Source organism: Sapajus apella, unplaced genomic scaffold (genome assembly GCF_009761245.1).
Source record: "Sapajus apella isolate SASKATOON/1434 unplaced genomic scaffold, GSC_monkey_1.0 scaffold86, whole genome shotgun sequence".
NCBI classification, from domain to species: Eukaryota; Metazoa; Chordata; class Mammalia; order Primates; family Cebidae; genus Sapajus; species Sapajus apella.
In genome coordinates, this window is record NW_022437026.1 from 3,190,715 (window position 1) to 3,209,836 (window position 19,122).

Genomic DNA, 19,122 nt, shown 5'->3' on the forward strand with positions numbered 1-19,122 from the left:
GGCCTGGATGGGGGCATGGCGGGGCCTGGATGGGGGCATGGCGGGGCCTGGATGGGGGCATGGCGGGGCCTGACGGTCTGCTGTTCCTGCGGGCCTCGGTGCCTTGATATCAGGTATCAATTCCACAGTCTTGACTTCCCTGGAGCTTGCATTGGGGAAAGTGTGCGTGTTTGACAAGTTGTAAACAAAGCTCATGAGTCGGAGGCTGTCACGTCTTGCATTTCTTGAGAAATGGAAGGTCAGTGTCTGTCCTCCAAAAGCAATCACGAGCCTGGGGTCGGAAGTGTTCTCTTTACCACCAGAGCCGTCAAAGTTCACGTTCTTAGCGCCACTCCCAGAGTCACAGTTCATCGAGAAGGCAGCGGAGAAGCTGGCCGTTATGCAGGCTGTCCTGTTGCCCTTTTCACCACATGCACTCGGATGAACCATGTGAGCAGCAGCAGCATCAGGGGTAGCTAGGGGCTCCAGGGGGAGACGCAGCCAGAGCAGCGTGGGGAACCAGGGCGCCGGGAGGCAGCGGCAGGCACTGGCCGGAGGGCTGGCCTGAGGGATGGTGGCCTTCTCAGACCAAAAATATTTTATATTCTGCTTGCTGTTACATATGCAAATAAAATTAATTTTTATAAATTGTGTTCTGTGAACTTGCTAAACTTACCTATTAGTTCTAGTGTTTTGTTTTGTAGATTCTTCGGATGTTCTACGGAAACAACAATTTTGTCCATGAAGGAAGGCAGTTTTACTTCTTCCTTCCTTGTCTTTGTGCCTTTTATTTTGCTTTCTTGCCTTACTGCAGTAGCTGGGACCTCCAGTGCAAGGCTGAATGGAAGTGATGAGAAGTCCTCCTCGCTTTTTCTCAATTATGGGGTGAGAGTGTTCAATATTCTACCATTAAAAGTTAGCTGCAAGGTTTTCAGAGATGCCTTTCATCAGAGGGAAGAAGATTCTTTCTGTTCTTAGTTAAATTTTGTCAAATGATCTTTTAGCATCTATTGAGATAACCCTCTGTCTTTTCTTTTTCATTCTGTTAATGTAATAAATTGCACTGATTAATTTTTTCAATGTCAAATTAACTTTAAATGTTTGAGCTAACTCCGCTATGAGATATTGTTGCCATATGTTTTACACTTACGTATATTACAAACCTACGATGCAACATTAAAATTTTTGCTTTAAATAATCAGTTGTCTTTTTGAGAAATTAAGAGAGTAAATAAAAGATAGTTTTGTATTAACTCATGTTATTTATCATTTCCAGTATGGTTGATTCTCTCCTGTAGATCCCAGTTCCAATTAATGTCACTTTACTTCAGCCTTAAGAATTTTCTTGAGCATTTGCGTTGCAGGTCTGATAGTAATGAAACCTCTGTTTTCTTCTATCTTAAAATGTCTTTTTTGTTGTTGTTGGTTTCTGGAGACATATTCTCACTCTGTTGCCCAAGCTGGAGTGACATGATCATGGCTCACTGCAGCCTCAACCTCCTGGGCTCAAGTGATTCTCCCACCTCAGCTTCCTGAGTGGCTGGGACTACAAGTGCATGCCATCACACCAGGGTAGTTTTTTTGGGTTTTTTCTTTTTTTGTATAGATGGGGTCCCCCTGTGTTGTCCAGGCTGGTCATGAACTCCTGGGCTCAAGTGATCCTCCTGCCTTGGCCTCCCAAAGTGCTGGGATTACAAGTGTGAGTCACTGCACCTGGCCTGAAGATGTCTTTATTGAAGACATTATTCTTACTTTTGAAGGATATTTTCTGTTTCTACAGACATTTGAGTTGACAGTTTTTTTCTCCTCTCGACACTTTAAAGATCTGGTTTTGTTGTTTCTGATAAAAAGTCAGCCGTCTTATTGTTTCCCTCTATGTAATGCATCTTTTTTCCTATAGCTTTTTTGGAGATTGTCTCTTACCTTTGAATTTTAGTAGCTGGACTATGAAGTACCCAGGTGTGTTCTCTTTGCTTTTTTATTCTGCTTGGGGTTTGCCGAGATTCTTGGATCTGTAGGTTGCTGATTTATATCAAATTCAGGGCATTTCCAACAATTAGTTTTTCAAATACTCTTTTTTGCTTCAGTCGTTCTCCTTTCCTTCTAGAGCTCCAAGAACATGTAATAGACCACTTGATACTATCTCACAGTTTGCTAAAGGTCTGTTTCTTTCTCTTTTTCTCCATTTCCCCCATTTTTAAAAATTGGATAATTTCTATTGATCTATCTTTAAGTTCACTGTCCCTTTTTTCTACAATCTGTAAGGCCATCTAGTAAAACTTTCATTTCAGATATGGTACTTTTGGTTTTAAGGTTTTCATTTGGAAGCATAAGCAACAAATGCAAAAATAAAAAGTGACCAGAAAGCTTCTGCATAGCAAAGGACAAAGCCAATAAAATCAAATGGCAAGCTATGGATTGGGAGAAAATATTCACACATTTTATAAGGGACATGAAAATCTTATAAAATATATGGTTTGCAAGTATTCTATAATATCCAAAATACATAAGGAACTCACATAACTCAACAGGAAAAAAAACACCCCACCCATACATCCAAATAATCTGATTTAAATATGGACCTGAATAGAGATTTCTCAAAAGAAGACATAAAATGACCAACAGGTATATGGAAAAGCTGCTCAACATCATTGATATCAGAGATGATCAATGCAACCCCAAACTACAGTGAGATACCACCTCACACCTCTTAGGATGGCTTTTACCAAAAAGATAAGAAATAAGTATATGCAAGGGTGTGAAGAAGGGGAACCTTTGTACACTGCTGGTGGGAATGTAGATTGGTGCAACCACTGTGGAATACAATATGGAGGCGCCTAAAGAAATGAAAAGTAGAACTGTCATATAACCCAGGAGTCTCGGTTCGAGGTACATACCCAAGGGAAAGGACATCACCACCTCATAAAGATATCTGCACTTCCATGTTCATTGCATCATTGATAGCCAAGATATTGAAACAATGGAAGTATCTGTTGTTTCTGCTGATGGATGCATGAAGAAATTGTAGTGCATATAAATACAAAGGAATATTATTCCTTTGTAATAATTCCAAAGGAATATTATTCCAAAGGAATATTATTCAGCCTTAACAAAGAAGGAGATTCTACCATTTGCTACAACATGGATGGACCTAAAGGACAATATGCTAAGTGAAATTAACCAGCCACAGAAAAAAATGCTGTGTGATCTCACTTATATGTGGAACCTAAAATAAAAATGAAATAGGTAGAAACAGAGAAAAATGGTGGTTACTAGTGGCAGGGGAAGGCACAGTGTGTAGGTGGGGAATGGGAAAATGTTGGTCAAAAGGTACAAAGTTGCAGTTATCTCGCATGACTAAGACCAGAGCTCCAATGAGGACTAGAGTTCATCGTATTGTACCGTATGCTGGAAACTGGCCAAGTGCATAGAGTTTAGGCGTCCTTACCACACACAGGACTACATGAGACGATAGGTATGCTAATTTGCTTGACTGTAATCATCTCTCCACTAGCATATGTATATCAAGACAAGCACAGTTGGCCCTCCATATCCCCAGGTTCCACATCCTTGCATTCAATCAATTGTGGATGGAAAAATATTCCAGAAAAAAGGATAGTTGCATCTGTACTGAACATGTACAGACTTTTCTTGTCATTATTCCTCAAACAATACAGTATAACAGCTATCTACATAGCATTTACATTGTATTAGGTGTTATAATTAATCTGGAGATGATTTAATGTATTAGGGAAGACTGTGTACATTACACACAAATCTATACCATTTAGTAGAAGGGACTGAAGCACCCATGGATTTTGCTATCTGTGGGGTGTCCTGATCCAATCCCCCACGGATGCTGAGGGACGACTGCACATTATGCTGTGCACCTTAAATATATGCAATTGAAAAACAGGCCTGAAGTAAGAAAAAATTCCTATTTGGTTCTTATAATGATTTTGTACTGTGTCAAATTAGCTATGCTGGAACTACACTTCCAGACTCAATGCCCTGTGTGGTTCCAAGTCAGGGTCGGCCAAAGAGAAGTGTCTGTGAGATTTGCAGATGGAAGTGCAGCGGCGGCCGTTTTACACACTGAGGTCTGCACAGAATACCAGCAGGGTGGTATTCTGCCATTTTTTGCTGTAACCTATTGCTGTGCCTTTTTGGCATGGGACCCCAGCCAGATTCAAAGCTTCCCCACTGCTGCGGCTCTCCTCCTTCGGTTTCCCTGAGACCCAACCTGGTGAGGATGCAGCTCCTCGTAGAGGGCACTGGCTCCGTCTGCAGGTCATCAGCCATCCTTATGGGTAGAGGTGGTGAGTGACAGATGTGGGTTTCAGTTTGTTTTCACAGATTCCTGTTTTTCCTCATGAGTTCCAGTTAGTTCTTGCTTTCTCCCACATCTCATCCAGCTTTCCTTCCCAACTGCTGGTCCTGCTGACCTACAATGGCTTCAAGCTCACCACTGGATGCAGACACTGGCTTTCTGTAGATTTCATGACCAGCTCCCACAATTTCAGGTCTAATCCCTAGAATAAAATCCTGCAGTCATATCACTTGTAGAGGTTCTGTTCTTTGATCAAGCCCTAACCATTTCTCAGCTGAGATTCTCCATCTATTCCCTCATTATGAACATCTTTCCCTTTAATTCCTTGTGCAGAGTTATAATGTTTGCACTTAAGTCATTCTAATTCTAACCGCTGTGTCATTAACAGTTTTTATCCTATGCTGGATATTTGAGGGGTAGGCCATAGATACTCTGTCTTCCTTTGAAGAGTGTTTTTATTTTAAGCAGTAGTTAAATGATTGGCTGATAAGAAGTGAGCAGGTAGAGGCCTGGATTCACATTTTGTTCCAGTGGGTCTGTCTTAGCTTTGTATTTAGGCCTAGGGTGAATCTCTTGGTCTTGGGACAGTCTTCACTCCTAAGGTGTAGTTTCTCTGTGCTTTCAAAGGAAATCCCGATGTGTTTACCAAGCCCTCCATCTCCGTGTGACTCACACTCCAAACTGTCCCTACTACACATGCAAGAGCTGAGATCCTGTGTTGAGATCCTGCTCTGAAATCTTGCTTTTGGCTTTCCAGTGTCATATTCCACTGGGGCACTTCGAGGCTCCACTGTGTCTGCAGGGTTCAGGAATCAGCCAGGAATTTGCGGGGACTTTGTATACAGATTTGGGGTCTAGTCTCCCTGTGGCTCCCTGCTTCTGGGCTATCCCTCCTCATTTCCAGACACTCTGGAAACCCAAATTCTGTTCTCTGACACTTCACCGTGACAACTGCAGCCTTCTGCTTGAAGTCTAGCTGTTCCGCTCCAGACAGCCTCGGGAGTGCCCTTTGGGAAAAAGCCAGCCAAACTTGCATCACACCCAGTGCAGTTCTCTTGATTCAAGTGTTGTTGCTGCCTGCTTTTGGTCACTTTCAAGTGCCTTTCCATTTTTGTTTTTTGTATTTTGTTCGGAGTTTATAATTGTTATCTGCTGGAGGGTGGGTCTAGCCAAGCTATGCCTTACTGAAATGAACTTTGAGATCATCTTTTAAGGCTGAAGTAAAAGGGGGAGAGAAGGGCTATGGGGGATCAGGAGGGGGCCTGTGACTTCTGTTAGCAGAGAGAGTGAGAGAGGTCTGGAGGATGAGGTTGGGAGTAAAGAGCAATCTGGTCCTCTAATAGACTGCCTTCTTCTGCTGGACAAAAATGTGAGGGGGAGAGAGAGAGAAAGAGAGACTGTAAGAGCATGTCACAGAGCACTCTAGCCCTGTGCTCCTGAAATCCAGGGCTGGAGGATCATGAGGCAAAGCTGCTCTGCTTGCCAGCCGCTGGTGTGTGTGTACATGTGTATGCCACTGGTGTGTGTGTACACATGTGTGCCAATGGTGTGTGTGTGTGTACATGTGTGTTGCTGGTATGTGTACACATGTGCTGGTGGTGTGTACATGTGTACACATGTGTGCTGCTGGTATCTGTGTGTACACGTGTACAGCTGGTGTGTGTGTACACATGGATGTTGCTGCTGTGTGTTCTGCTGGTATGTATGTGCATGTGTGTGCAACTGGCATGTGTGTATACTACATGTGTGCCACTGGTGTGTGTGTGTGTACAGCTGGTGTGTGTGCGTGTACATGCATTCAACCTAGTCAGTGCAGTTAATTGGGAAGAACCCAAAGATTAGGAAGGAATACTATGTCTCCCCTATCCCTCCTCCATTGCTAATTATTGTCTGAAATGATCAAAAACATGAAAATGACAGAAAGAGTTCTAGGTTAGACTCCAGGATGCTTTGCTCTTCTGGTTTCTTCTTTTAAACTTGTGTCTGAGGATGTCTGGCCAGCATGCTGCTGATGGGTCAGAAATTGTGGCATCCGTTACTGGTCTGCAATTTGGGACAGAAAGCCTGCCATCAAAGTGTCAAATGGAGGACTGCCGGCCAAAGCTGGGCTTCTGACAAGTTTAACGTCCTCGATGTTGGCCCAGGTTGTATTTTTAACATTTTTGGAATTAGTTGCACACGTCTTAGACATGGGTCTTAGCTGTCTACTGCAGATGGTGTGTTTTCTCTCCAGTTTGCCACAGTTCCCAGAGCCCCCTGCGCAGAGGCCTGTCTGCTGCTCTCATTAGTATTTCTTAACAAATACAAGTTTGGCTCCATAGGTTTCTGGGTTTGTGAGTCCTGCCCTAAATCATGCTGGTGGATCTGTGGAAAATAAGGATACCTGTAAAGTCCCCTGGAGAAAACAACACAGCAGGCGGTCATGTGCCGGGAGGATGGCTTGAACAGTAACAGATATTCCCACAAGACTTTAAGAAAGCTCTCCTTGGCCTAGACCTGGACCTGGAGAGGCAGGTCAACTGAGAAATAAGCTCATAAGTTGAGATGCTCCACTGAGCTGAGAGAGAGGGCTGGGATAGATGGGCAGGCAGGCTGGCCGACCATGGGGCAGTTGGCTGGCTCTGTGAGAGCTGTGTCAGGGAGACAGAGCCCTTGGCAGTGAAGAAAATGCAGCTGTGTCAGGGAGGAGGGGCAGCCTCGGACATCAGAGCAGTGAGAGCCAGACACTGCCACTGTGGCCCCACACCAGCAAGACGCCCTGCACGAGGTATTGGCTGTCAGGCCCCCTGGGTCAGGGTGAAGAGATGAAAGATGGAGGGCTGAGTCGTGACAGAATGCGGCGGAGGGAAAGGAGAAGGCAACGAGTGTTTGAGGTGGAATAGAAACGCTATGCTAAAGAGAATTCTGGGAAACCTTCAAGGCTGGAGAATTGAGAATTCAGGCCAGTTCCACAGAAAGGCCTTCTAGGGCAGTGGTTAAGAATGGGAGATCAGGAGCAGATACACATGGGCTTTGCAGTTGATCATCTGGGTGACCCTGGGCAAGTTTTTAACCTCCCTGAATATCTTCATCTGTAAAATGGGGATAGGATAGGCCCACCCTGACATTGTGAGTGTTCAATGAGTGAATATTTGAAAGTGCCCAGCCCAGTTTCTTATAAATGTGAGTTGCCATCATTATTATAAACTGTACTAACAGTAGTAAGACATGAACACCTAAGTGCTGTGGAAAGTCCATTACGGTCATGATCAACATCATCCTCATTGAATATTCTTTATGTTGAAGCACCCGTATGTCAGGAAGCCTTTGTGAAATTGCAAATATATAACCCAGATGGTTTATTAGTAGCAATGAACACACATCAAAGGGATGGACAGCAGTTTCAGAAGTTCCGTCTGCTGCATCTGGTTAGGACTCTGCCTCAGTGGCTTTGAGAAGTGTAAAGGCTGCACAGGATCCCTATGCACTGGAGGGGAGGCTAGAAGAGAACCACACCCACTGCATGTGTCAGTCTGTATTAGATACAGTATAACCACACTCAGATCTACCTTTAAGCCGTCATGTGCCATCAGCATACTAAATTTTTCACTGTAGCTTCAGTGATGTGGCAGTGCTGGGCTAGGTAAGAGCTGGCCTGAGCATGTGAGCAGGAATCTGGTTGGGATGAAGGTAGGGGCCCTATGGAAGAAGCCTCTGTTCTTTTGTATCGAGAAGGAATAGCTGCCAGTGGCGGTCTGACCTCACTCTAGTGCCCAGTCTGCCTGAAGGAGGCCTTTCTCAGCCCAGAGCTTGCAAAAAGCCAGGCAGATGCCACTAAAATCACACACTCATTCCAGTGAAAATCAGTCATGGCCTTTCTTGTCTCTCCCTGTGCTTTCTTGTTTGGCTTTCATGGAGGTCTGTGTTGTGGAAGAACTTGGGTCTAATTGCTGCAGGCAGATGCCTGTGTTCTTTTAGCTGAGGCAGATGGGCAAGGGAGGAGGAGGTGGGGGTGGCTGTGAGGGAGGAGGTGACATTTGTAAATATGTCAAGGGACAATGCAGAATCAGTAGACACACTGGAACCTTTGAAGTGAGAAGATGAAATGATCTTTTATAAATGTTGCACGGGTCTATATAGGTAGTAATGGGGTTAGGGAGGGTATTGATTCCTAATTAGGGTTACAGCAGGTGAAAATCAGCTATAGGGAATAGTGAATATTTTCAATCTCTTCCCAGATAACATTTCACAAGAGCTGCTTACGATTTGTAAAATTAGCTGTCACTTTTCCCCTTTTCATTATAAACAACAAAAGGGCTAGTAGCAGGCAGCATAAGGAAAGAAGAGCTGTACATGCCTCGGCTAACCTTCTGCCCAGCTCAGTGGTCTCCCAAAAGCCAAGCTTTGCATGAGCAATCCTGCCATTCAGTGGCCAGGTGTTACACTCCCTAATCAAGCCCTCTAAGTGCAGCAAGCCCTCAACTCTTCAGCTCTAATAGGTCCAGGTCCCTTGTCACTACCCCAAGCCCAGTGAATGAAGATGCCTTCCTAGGCCACATCCTGGCTCTGTTTTTAGCTCCTTACCCCTTTATCCAGCGGAACCTTCACATCCATCGAGAAAGAACCTGTTTCCCTGTTGATCATGGCGGTTCTCAGCTTCAGGAGGAAAGATAATGGCATTAGTTGCTTGGCTCACAGGGGAGGATGAAAGTGTTGAGTTTTTGGACCAGATTAGAGGGGATCCCCAGAAACACTTTTGGTTCTTCCCTTTTTCCTCTGAGAGAGACACTGGGAGGGAACATGGACCTGATTCTAGGCTCCATTTAGCTCATGATTCTAGGCATTCACCAAGATCCCTCTCCCAGGTGGACTGATGCATTGGGGTACAGACTGTCAAGTTGCTGGGACATTGTTTCGTCTAGGATGAGAAACTGCGATCAAAAGCCAGGCTAGAACATCATTAAAACTCAAACTCTGCAGCTTATACACATGAGCTCATTCAGCCTCAGTAGTTCTTATGATTCAAGAAGATATTGTTATATTTTTATAGCTGTCAAAAGAATTGCTCATTTTAGGCATTGCTTGTGGTTTGAGCTTGGAAAGGCTCTGGGATGGACCTGTTCTGCCCGACAGGAACAGAGCGACCTCAAAGCTCACAGCCACGCAGCTGACCCATTTAGTTAGGTGTAGAGCTAAACTAGCTTCCCCTCCCCCATTTTCCCCACTCACAGATTCAGCCTGGTCTTCCCACTCCACTTCGGAGAGATCCACACTGTTGTAGTTAGGTTTGGGTTTTAGTTTCTTTCCCTCTCTGTACTGGAGTGGGCAGGTTAGGAAGAAAAACATGTGGTTAGTACACAACCTGCTTAAGTTTATCTCGTCTACAAAGTCTTTCAGGTATATTCATAAAAGAAGAGGATTCCTTAGAAATCAATCAATTCAGTGATTACTTAAGATTATCTGGGCAAACTTCCACCCAGTGCAGAGCTCCCCTTGCTGACATGTATGACAGATGGTCTCACGGCCTCTGAGTGAATCTTCCTATGGCAGGGAGCTCCCTATCTCGTGGGTTAGCTTGTCAGAGCTTTGGACAGTCCGAATTGTTGGAAAGTTCCTCCTCATACAAAGCTGAAATCGACCTCCCTGTAACTTCCACCCACTGATCTTCCTTCTTTCCCCTGGAGCTGCATAGAAAGTGTTCCACCTGACAGCCCCTGGGATTTCCAAAGGTGCTTGTCACTCCTAAGACTTCACTGCTCCAACTGAATTTGCCCAGTGTGTGGATGCCTCAACCCCCTCTGAATATGCTCGGTTTTGTGTTTCAAAGTCACTCTCAAAATGGAGTTCCCAGAGAAAAGTCAACTTTCCAAGTGGGGTCTGACCAATGTGGCATGGGATGTGATCTGTGGACTAAGGCGTCACGGGGCCCTGACTGCTGCCTGCAGTTCTGCTGTCTTCCTGGCCAGCCACACTGCCCTGGCAGTTCAGGCAGAGATTTCAGACAGTCCAGTCCCTTGGTCTTCCTCATGGGACACACCGTCAGATGCCGCTTTGCAATCGTATGCTTGGGCACTGAGTATTTCCCAGACTCTCCATGCATCCCTAATACAGTTCATCTTGCTAGTTTCAGCTCATTGTTTTAGAAGAACACTTTCTGAATACTAATTTTCTCAATGTATTAGCCATATCTTTCAGACTTTATGGCATCTGCCTTCTGCATTTTCATCTTAGTGATAAAATATTTGAATGGGACAGAGACAAGGACAGATCACTGCTTAATAAAGACCTCCCTTCAATTTGACATACAGCCATTAATCAACATTCTAAGTGTTATTATTTTCTGGCCCTGACTCCTCTCTCTCTGAAGCCGAGACAGATGCCATCAAGTTATCTATGATTAGGTCTGCAGCACTTCCCGGGTTTAGTTTATTAACCCCCATCAAAAAAGGAAAGAGGACAGTTTATCATTGAGGTAAATTAAGGATTAATTAGCATGTCTGCTTTGAGCGGAATGAGGCCCCCAGCAGATGCCTGGACGCCTCTAGATATACCTGTCATGGTATATCTTCCTTCCGCCAGTTTTCTGTTTGTTTGCTTTTTCGGGAAAGTGTCATACTGATTTCTCACCTGTTCAGGGGATCTGTAGGATTCCCTTTCCCCTCCTTCCCTCCTTTCCCATGCCTGGATCATGCTTCTTGGTCTTATGAATGACCATATTCATCAAATGGCCCTGTCCTGCAGTCTTTTACATGGGATGTTTCCTTGGGCATGGTTCAACATTCCATTACCATTCCCTAAATCCTGACAAGGCCTGAAGATAATCTGTAGCTTCTCATATTAAAACCATAATTCTACTCCATTAAATACTCCTACATGGGGCGCTGATGTAGAAAGATTTCGGGCCAATAGCATGGCTCTTTTAATTTATTACTGAGCGTATCCTCGTCATTTTTTCTTTTTCAAGCCTTAACTATAGTTTTCCTGATAGTGCTTTCCTTAGAAATCTCATTTCATTGGCTTTACTGTATTTTTTGCTGTGTAATAGGGTCCTGTGTGGTGTTATTCCCTAACTGTTTCATTTGTGTAAGTCTGGTTTTCTTAATTAGAGTGTAAGCTTCTGTTCATAGCATTCTTCACAGCACCATGAGGTCAGCACGCAGGAGGTCCACACTGTGAATCAACTGGTTGAAGCCTTATATTCATCTGGAGTACATAGGTGGTGACAGGCGGTTTCTGATCAGTACCCTTCAATTCTACAAGTCAGCTCCAGAATCAGCATATCTATCATTTCCCTAGTGAGTCGTTTGGCTGGCACTGGGGCTGTCCCCCGCAGAACCCCCAGTACAAGGGAGTGACATGTTATGGGTTCCCATGCTTGCCCAGCAAAGCCTAAATTGGAAGACAGCATGAGCAGAGTGGCTTCCAGTGTGCCCCAATCTCTCTCTATTCAGAACGCCTAGAGCTTGCCTTAAATAGTGAAGCAGTTGCCCTGCAGATGCTCAGTGTCTATTTGAACCAATGAATAGAGTGTGGCTTAGACTGACCTGGGCAGCTGAGGCCCTGAGTTCTCTGGAAGGTTCTCTGCTGTCTGTCGTCAGTTGCCATCTGCTATTCACTACAAGGCTGGTAGAGGGCAAAGGGCTACGATGCTCCCAGGACTTTAGCTCCCCCCACCCCAACAATCACACTGAGAGCTGTGGTCATATGCTGCCTGGTGCCAACGTGCAGGACTAGCTCCTTGGCCCTGGAGGCAGAGCTTTCGGATAAGACAATGCAACTTCCTCAGCCCTCAGTTGCTCAGTTGAACTCATGTGAAAATACCCAGCCTCTGTGTCAGGGTGGAGAGGGCTGGGAGGGCTAGGAGCACTCAGGAACACGTCCTAAGCTGTGCCACGCAGGAGAGGGCTCCCCTGGCATTTCTATGGTTAGCTCCTTGCTCACCCGACTTCACAGGCCCCCAGAGTGCCGAGAGACTCCAAGCGGATGTGAATAATGGCCCTGCGGGCTCTTTAGCCTCAAAACTGCACGCTTCATTACACGTTCTCTGGCCCACTCATCAGTCATTGCACATGTTTTTGCCTTGTCTCTTCTGCTAGATTATAAACAACTTGAAAACAGGGACTATGATTCAAATACATTTTTTTTCTCACATTACCCACTGGGTTCCTAAACGGAGTCCAATGTGTGTTTGTTGTTTTAATCATTTTTGTGAATTACCCCCAAATCCCATACAGCAAGGATCCCAAGGCAAAGAAGATGTGTACCTACCAGGGGTCGGAGGTCGGGATGGGACAGGATGTAGCCATTGTTGGTGTTCAGAAAGGCATATCCATGCACTCCAAGCTGCAGAGTACAGGGTGGAGGGGCATTTGGCCTGCTGTCTGTGGTAGGCATCTGGAGTTGGGCAGGGGTTTGGGGCCAGAGGACGGTCAAAGATGGCAGCTCACAGCAGTGAGTGTTTTCAACAGGAACATAACTGAGCCAGGGCCATGCTTCCATGCATTGATTGAGGCATCCTTTCCAAACTTGACTGTTTACAGTAACCATCATAATGCATATTATTACCTGACTTCTTTCCTACCACATGTTCTGGGTGCTTTGATGATCCAATCTCACTCATGCTCACAGCAGGACTGTGTGGCACGGAGGAGCAGACTGAGAAACCAAGGCACTGGGCAGGGGAAGGACTTGCTGAAGGCCACAGAGCAAGTCAGTTTGTGGTGGGAAAGGGACCCAGGGGCACCGGTTGCTCCTCCCATGCTCAGCACCTGCACTTCTTGAGCAGTGATGGAGGGGCCCCATCCCAGCTCTGGGCTTGGCTGTCACTGCCTGGAGAGAGGCTCCCACCACGGGGGAGGAGGGAGGTGGCTCCCGGGAACCTGTGATGGCCACAGGGAACAGACCCAGGCTCACCCTGTACCGGGGCGCCAGCTTCATCAGCTCTCTCAGGGCCACATCGGAGCCCACCACACCCAGGAGAATGCCATGGGATCGCTGGAAGGAAAGACACAAGGGGTGGGGGAAACTCAGATTTCCTGTGTACAAGCCGGACTGGGCCCTGATCTGTCCAGAGCCTGGAAGAGGAGGCCACTTAGGCTTTAAGTGGTTCTCCCTCTACAGTTAGATTCTAGGCTGGGAATAAAAATCTAGACTCTGTTAAATGAGGTCCCAGGAGCAATCTCAGCTGCTAGGAAGATTAATACACAGTATTAATATTTAAGTTGTAATATTTAAATGGAATCCAAAGTTAAATGAAATATTAATCTTCATGGCAGAGGGTGAAGTTATTGGGATCCTAGGAACCATAATTCATGGATGCTCTGAAGCATACAGAGCCTGTAATGAAACATTTCCTGACCAGATGGAGGATGGAAGGCTCTAGAAATCCCCTCACCAGAGGCCTTTACAAACAAGTTAGAGTCTGCACAACCTGCTAGGTTACGCGTGGCTTTGCAGGAAGGCTGGCAGGCGATCCTCCAGCCTTATATCCCCAAGGCAGGGTTCCCAACTGCAGAGCAGCGAAATAACCCCCAGCCAGTGAGCAGAGTCACCGGGGAAGCCATGGAAAAGCGCAGACCCCGAGCCCACCTCCAACCAGGAGAGTCTAGGGTAGCTACTCTGGGACATGCCTGGGAATCTGCATTCAAGCCGTCCCAAGATGCCTCAGAGGCACAGCCAAGTCAAGAATAGTCTAAGGATGCCACTGTGGCTCCAGGTTCTAATCCCCACTGCAACCTCTCTAGGAGCAGCCACTCACCGTTTCATTTTTCTTGCTGAAGACTGGCATGGCCACAGTGGTGAGGAGCATCAGGCTCTGAGTCTGTGAGCTGAGGAGCTGTCAGGGAGGGGAGACAGGGGTCAGAGGGCGTGGCCTAGGGCTACTGGTGTGCTGCGCTCAGAGCACCCAGTGCGGACAGCTCACAGTCATGCTTCAATTATCCAGCATCACCTTCCCAAGGGGAAGGAGGAAATCCCAAATCCCTTCTCTGCAAAAGGAATGCTGGGGGTCAGAGGTGGCCTGGAGGGGAGGACCAGACTGATGTCACTCAGCAGGGTCCTGAGCCCATGACCCAGCCGCAAGCACACTCACTAGGCTCTCTCGTCTCAGTGAGGGCCAGGCTAAGTGTTGAGCATGAACCCAGGGAACAGGCCCGTGTGCACCTGCCCAGAAACAGGGAGGCTTTGCACAGCGCCAGCTTTCTAAACCTCTGATACAGACTCAAGGTTGCTATAGGTGAGAGGGAGGACATCGACCCAGAGCTACCCAGAAACACAAGCACACCCCGAGGAAGGGCAGACAGCACAAGGGCAGGCCGTGGTGTGGCTGTAGTGGGCCTTGGGGCCATCCCTAGCACCCCAGTCAGACCCACATGGTCTCCACTCACAGCACCAGAGCCGAGCCCTTGCCTGTCTCCCGAGGGCTCTGCCCTTACTGCCCAGGCTCGCCGTGCCCGCTCCTCCAGCTACTTGAAAGGGGCTCTGCATGTGTGCCCCACTTTATAACAAAGGTAGGCTTCTGACAAGCTTGTGGGAAGAGAGGTTTCGTAAGTCCGACCTCGGCTAAGATCAACTAAAGGAGGCTGCTGAGTCACGGAAGTCCACAGGTGACTTTCTTGGAGAAGGAAGCACGTTTTGGCCACCACGTCTCTTTCCCTCGCCTCATCTGAGTTATCCGTTTACAGTTAAAAGTAAGGCTTTCTGAGAGTGAACCACGATGCCATCTAATTTTTTTCTGAGCTTAGACACATCTCTACAGGTTACATGAGGACTTTCCAGTCTCCTTCCTGAGTTAGGAATGTGTGAAGCCAACTTACCCCTGCCTCCCCAGGAAGCAGCACCCAGACTGTTGGTAGGCCCCTGTGACCTGCTCTCCCCTACGACACGTCAGCCTGGGCGGGGTCCAGTCACCGCTGTCCCTGCACTCGTGTTTCCGGACACCCTTACAAGGATGGACACCTGCCCTTACAAGGAGTGACACCCTCCACTCAGAGGGTTCAGAAGTGGGCCGGGAGATCTGCAGGTGACCCTTAACTTCAGGGACTCCTAAGTCAGGGACAGGAGAGGGAAGGAGGAAGACAGAGGGGTGTAGGGACCGGCTGCGGGGGCGCAGTTCTCACCGAGGGACAGGAGTAAAAGTGAAGATAAAACTGTGAACTGTGGCCTCGTCTGCATGCGTGGAGGTAAGAGAGCCCCAGAAGGTCAGGCCGTCCATAGAATGCTAAGTACAACCTAGCACCAGCCGTCTGACATGAGTTACAGCGCGCAGGGAAGCTGGAGTTCCTCCACCACCTTCTGCCAAACTCACACTCAACACTCCAGGCCACCTTCAGCAGGTACGGCCTGCGCCCCGCTTCCCTCGTTGGATTTCAGAGTTCTGAAAGCTGTTGCTTCCCAGCTTCCGTGGCATGACCACAACACTCCCACGTGAAGGAGGCCCACACAGTGCACTAGCATCCTGGCCCCTCCCACAGGGCTGGCTACTGGCAGGCAGACGGATGATGGAGGGGAAGCGCAGGCGCCAGCGTGCACGGGAAGACAGCTCAAAGAAGATCCCTACCTCCTGCCATCCTTCTCCCCACCCACCGCTCTCTCATTGACCCTGACACATAGGGCCCTACGAATGCTTGGACGAGGGACGGAGACCCCTGCCCAAGGCAGCTGGCTTGTCCCTTCTGAGCCGCAGTCGGTGATGGTCGGATAACCTCTGCTGGGCATGGCCTTGTTGGCTGAGCCCCTTTAAAGTGGATTAATGAGCTTTTCATCCCAAACTTGGCCAGATGGCTTATGTCTACTGTTAACAGGTGGAGGTAAGCATGCCACTGCCTTCGGACATAGAGCAAGTTGAAGAAAGCTGACCGTGGCACTCCCAGCCTCCCTTGTCAGCTGGCCAGTGAGAGGTGAGTTCCTGGGTCTGGCAAGAGCCTCACGGGGGCGAAGCATCCTCCTTCCCCTTCCACAGCCGGACGCTTAAATGTGGTTTCAGTTGACTCATATTCCGGCAGCCTCCTGACCATGAGGATGAGGGTCACATCCCTGGGACAGCAAAGGGGATGGGAGGAAGGAGCCTGGGTCCCTGACGACCACAGAGCTTGTGGTCAGCTCTGGGCTTTGTTTACCCAAGGGGGACGTTAACTTCTGTCTTATTTAAGCCACCCACTCTTTTCAGGTTTCTCTGGAGCCCAGCCTGATAAGTAAGTCATCACTGAAGCAGGTGGCTGCCTAGGTGATGGGGATTTGGGAAGTGGCAGAAAGGTCTCCCTTCCCCAAAAAGGTCCCATTGGAAGCTCTCCCTTTGATGTTTATTCCTTTCTGCAAGTCACTGCTACCTGCAGTCCTTTGAAAGTGCAAGGACCCAGGAAGGGAGAACATGTGATCCAGCTGTGGGTGATGGATTCTCGGTCTGACCCCTTTCTCCGCCGGCTGGGTGGGAGAGGATGATGAGGGAGGCAAAGACTGTGAGGGAGGAGGGTGGGACAACTTTGGAGCAGGGGCCCTGTCCATGGGGGGCACCTGGCAGGTCTGCTGGGAGTTTGGGGCAGCAGATGGGCAATGGCCCCCTTAGTGGGCCGAGGGCTGTCAGGAAAGAGGAGGAAATGCATGAAAAAGCGGCCTCATCCACCCCTTCTTAACGTTCCCTAAGGAGGTGCTAGGCCCACCCCTCTCCTGACCCAGGAAGTCCCTTCTTGCTCCCTGGGGTCTGTAACTCCGTGGTGGGCTTCTCTAGCTGGGAGCTGCTGCCAGGCTCACCTTGCTGTCCATGTAGGCCTCTGTCCAGATGATGTCGTGGTCGTGGTTGATGACCATGGGGCGGCTGAGCACATGCAGGTATTCCATCACATTCTCCTGGGTGTCCGCCAGCGTTGAGATCTGCGTGTAGTAGCCTGCGGTGGAGAGGGCCGCGTGGGTGTGGAAGGCAGGGCTCCCCTGGGAACCCCTCGCCAGGGCCTGTGCCCTCCCCAGCTGCTGATGGCTCATAGCCGTGTCCTCTTGGAAACTGGCCGGGGATACAGGGCTGCTTCTCCACAGTTGCACCCTTTACCCAGGGGCAGCTGTAGGCCTCTGGGAGGCTAAGAGCGCCACAAAGGAGCAGCAGGGCCTGGTGCAAGGGCATTGGGGGTCGGCCTCACCCTCTCCCCACCCCGCCTTCACCACTTCCTTGCAGGAGCATCTCCTGAGAGCACCCCACAAGCCTTCTTCGTCACTCTGAGGTTTGTCTTCAGGAAACCCAATCAGAGGCAGAGATTTCTGGCTCTCTGCTCTTCCTTCCTCTGGTCCTTGTCCTTGCTGGGATTGTGGGGTGGGTATCACAGCCTCTTCCCTGGAGCCATGGTGACACTCCAAAGGGCAGATGGCGCAGAAGGCTGTGGGTGGCCTCTCCGCTCTCCTGGTCCTGCTTCCCAGTGCGTTCATCCCCCTTGCCAGTGAGATGCAGTGGCTCTCCACTCCCAGGTCTCAGACCCTTTGAGCAGGCTATTCCCTCTGTCTGGAACACCCTTCCAGTTACCCCACTGGCTTGGAGAGTGCCTCTCCCATGGCCCCCCTGCACCCTAAACAGTTGTGGCTCTCTACCATCACAGCACATTTCAGGCTGTATCATGGGTGGTGGTTTACTCGTATGTCTCTCTGCTGGACAGTGCCAAAAGGCGGACTGACCCTGAGTCCATCCTGATCCCTCTTGGACCCCTGGTGCCTGGAAACGGTGCCAGGTGCAGAGTGGATACTCAGTGAATTTTTGTTGAATCAATGGTGTCTGGTCAGAGATCGATGAGGACCATTCACACACAAAACATTATTCCAAAGAAAACAGTGACTCTCTGCTTTTTGTCTGGGAGCAGAACTAGAGTCCATGGCTTAATTTGCCAAAAGAGGAATGGGGGCAGGATGGAGACAGAGCTGACACCGTCTCACCTTGCTTTTTCCAAATACGAAGGAGAGGCTGAGGCTTCTGTTCTTGACATAGTGCTGCTCCTCTTAGGTGACCACGGGGAAGCCCATGCTCAGCACCTCCAGGGCTGGGTCACCCCGTCCCCCGGGCTCAGGTGCAGCTGGGAAGGCACCTGCAGGCCCGACACTCACCTTTGTTGTTGCATGCGATCCACTTCATGTCGTCAGCAAAAGACACTTCTCTCCCAATGAGGTAAGTGAAAACTCGGACCTAACGCACAAGACACAGATGGACTCAGCAGCAAAATTCCTGGCCGTAAGTAATGTTAACATCATTTATGTGAGTCTCAGATGTTGGGCCAAGTGCTTCTCAGTCTTTGGGTTCTCCCATTTCACCCCCTTAGGCCCAGGCAGCAACACAGCTCTCCCAGGGCCGTGGGAGCTGCCAGGTAGGTGCAAGGCTAAGGTTTACATCCCAGCAGTTCTGATGTCCCCACACCATATTCTGGTCCCTCACCCTCGCCCCAAACCTCCTACATCAGGCCTCTGTGTCTCAGGTCGCCATAATTTTGGAACACTCAATTAAGATGTATCTGAAGGCAAGAATGGCTCTAATAGAAAAGCACATTTGAATGGGGGCCATCCTTTTGGGGGCCCTGCTGGGGATCCTATCCACAGCAGTAGCAGAAGCTTTCTCTCCCCGGGCCCCTGTGGGAGGGTCACCTTGCAATCTGGCCAGTTATACTTCTCAAACACAGGCTGGTAGTCCTCCACGGCGCCATCACTGATGAGCATGATGGCCTGGTTGCAGAGGCTTCCTTGCTTGGCCTCTTGGAACTGTGTAGGGAAAGGGCGTGCCCATGACCACAGGCCAAGCCTGACTCCTCCACCTGCCCTCTTCCTGCTCCACCTGCCCCCTGCCTCCTCCACCTGCCCCCTGCCTCCTCCACC

At 48.6% G+C, this 19,122-nt stretch overlaps 1 protein-coding gene across 5 annotated transcripts in view; it reads right to left on the reverse strand.

Moving 5' to 3' along the window:
- CACNA2D4 (calcium voltage-gated channel auxiliary subunit alpha2delta 4) overlaps nt 1-19,122 on the reverse strand; it is a 130,121-nt gene that overhangs the window by 72,332 nt on the left and 38,667 nt on the right. For all 5 annotated transcript variants that reach the window (XM_032254460.1, XM_032254459.1, XM_032254458.1 and 2 more), the window contains exons 11-18: nt 18,895-19,008; nt 18,364-18,442; nt 17,035-17,168; nt 14,045-14,122; nt 13,201-13,281; nt 12,556-12,630; nt 9,517-9,603; nt 8,872-8,943 (exon numbers count right to left, since the gene is read on the reverse strand). In XM_032254460.1, coding sequence (XP_032110351.1) covers nt 8,872-8,943; nt 9,517-9,603; nt 12,556-12,630; nt 13,201-13,281; nt 14,045-14,122; nt 17,035-17,168; nt 18,364-18,442; nt 18,895-19,008 — 720 coding nt within the window. The remainder of the gene's footprint in view (nt 1-8,871; nt 8,944-9,516; nt 9,604-12,555; nt 12,631-13,200; nt 13,282-14,044; nt 14,123-17,034; nt 17,169-18,363; nt 18,443-18,894; nt 19,009-19,122) is intronic.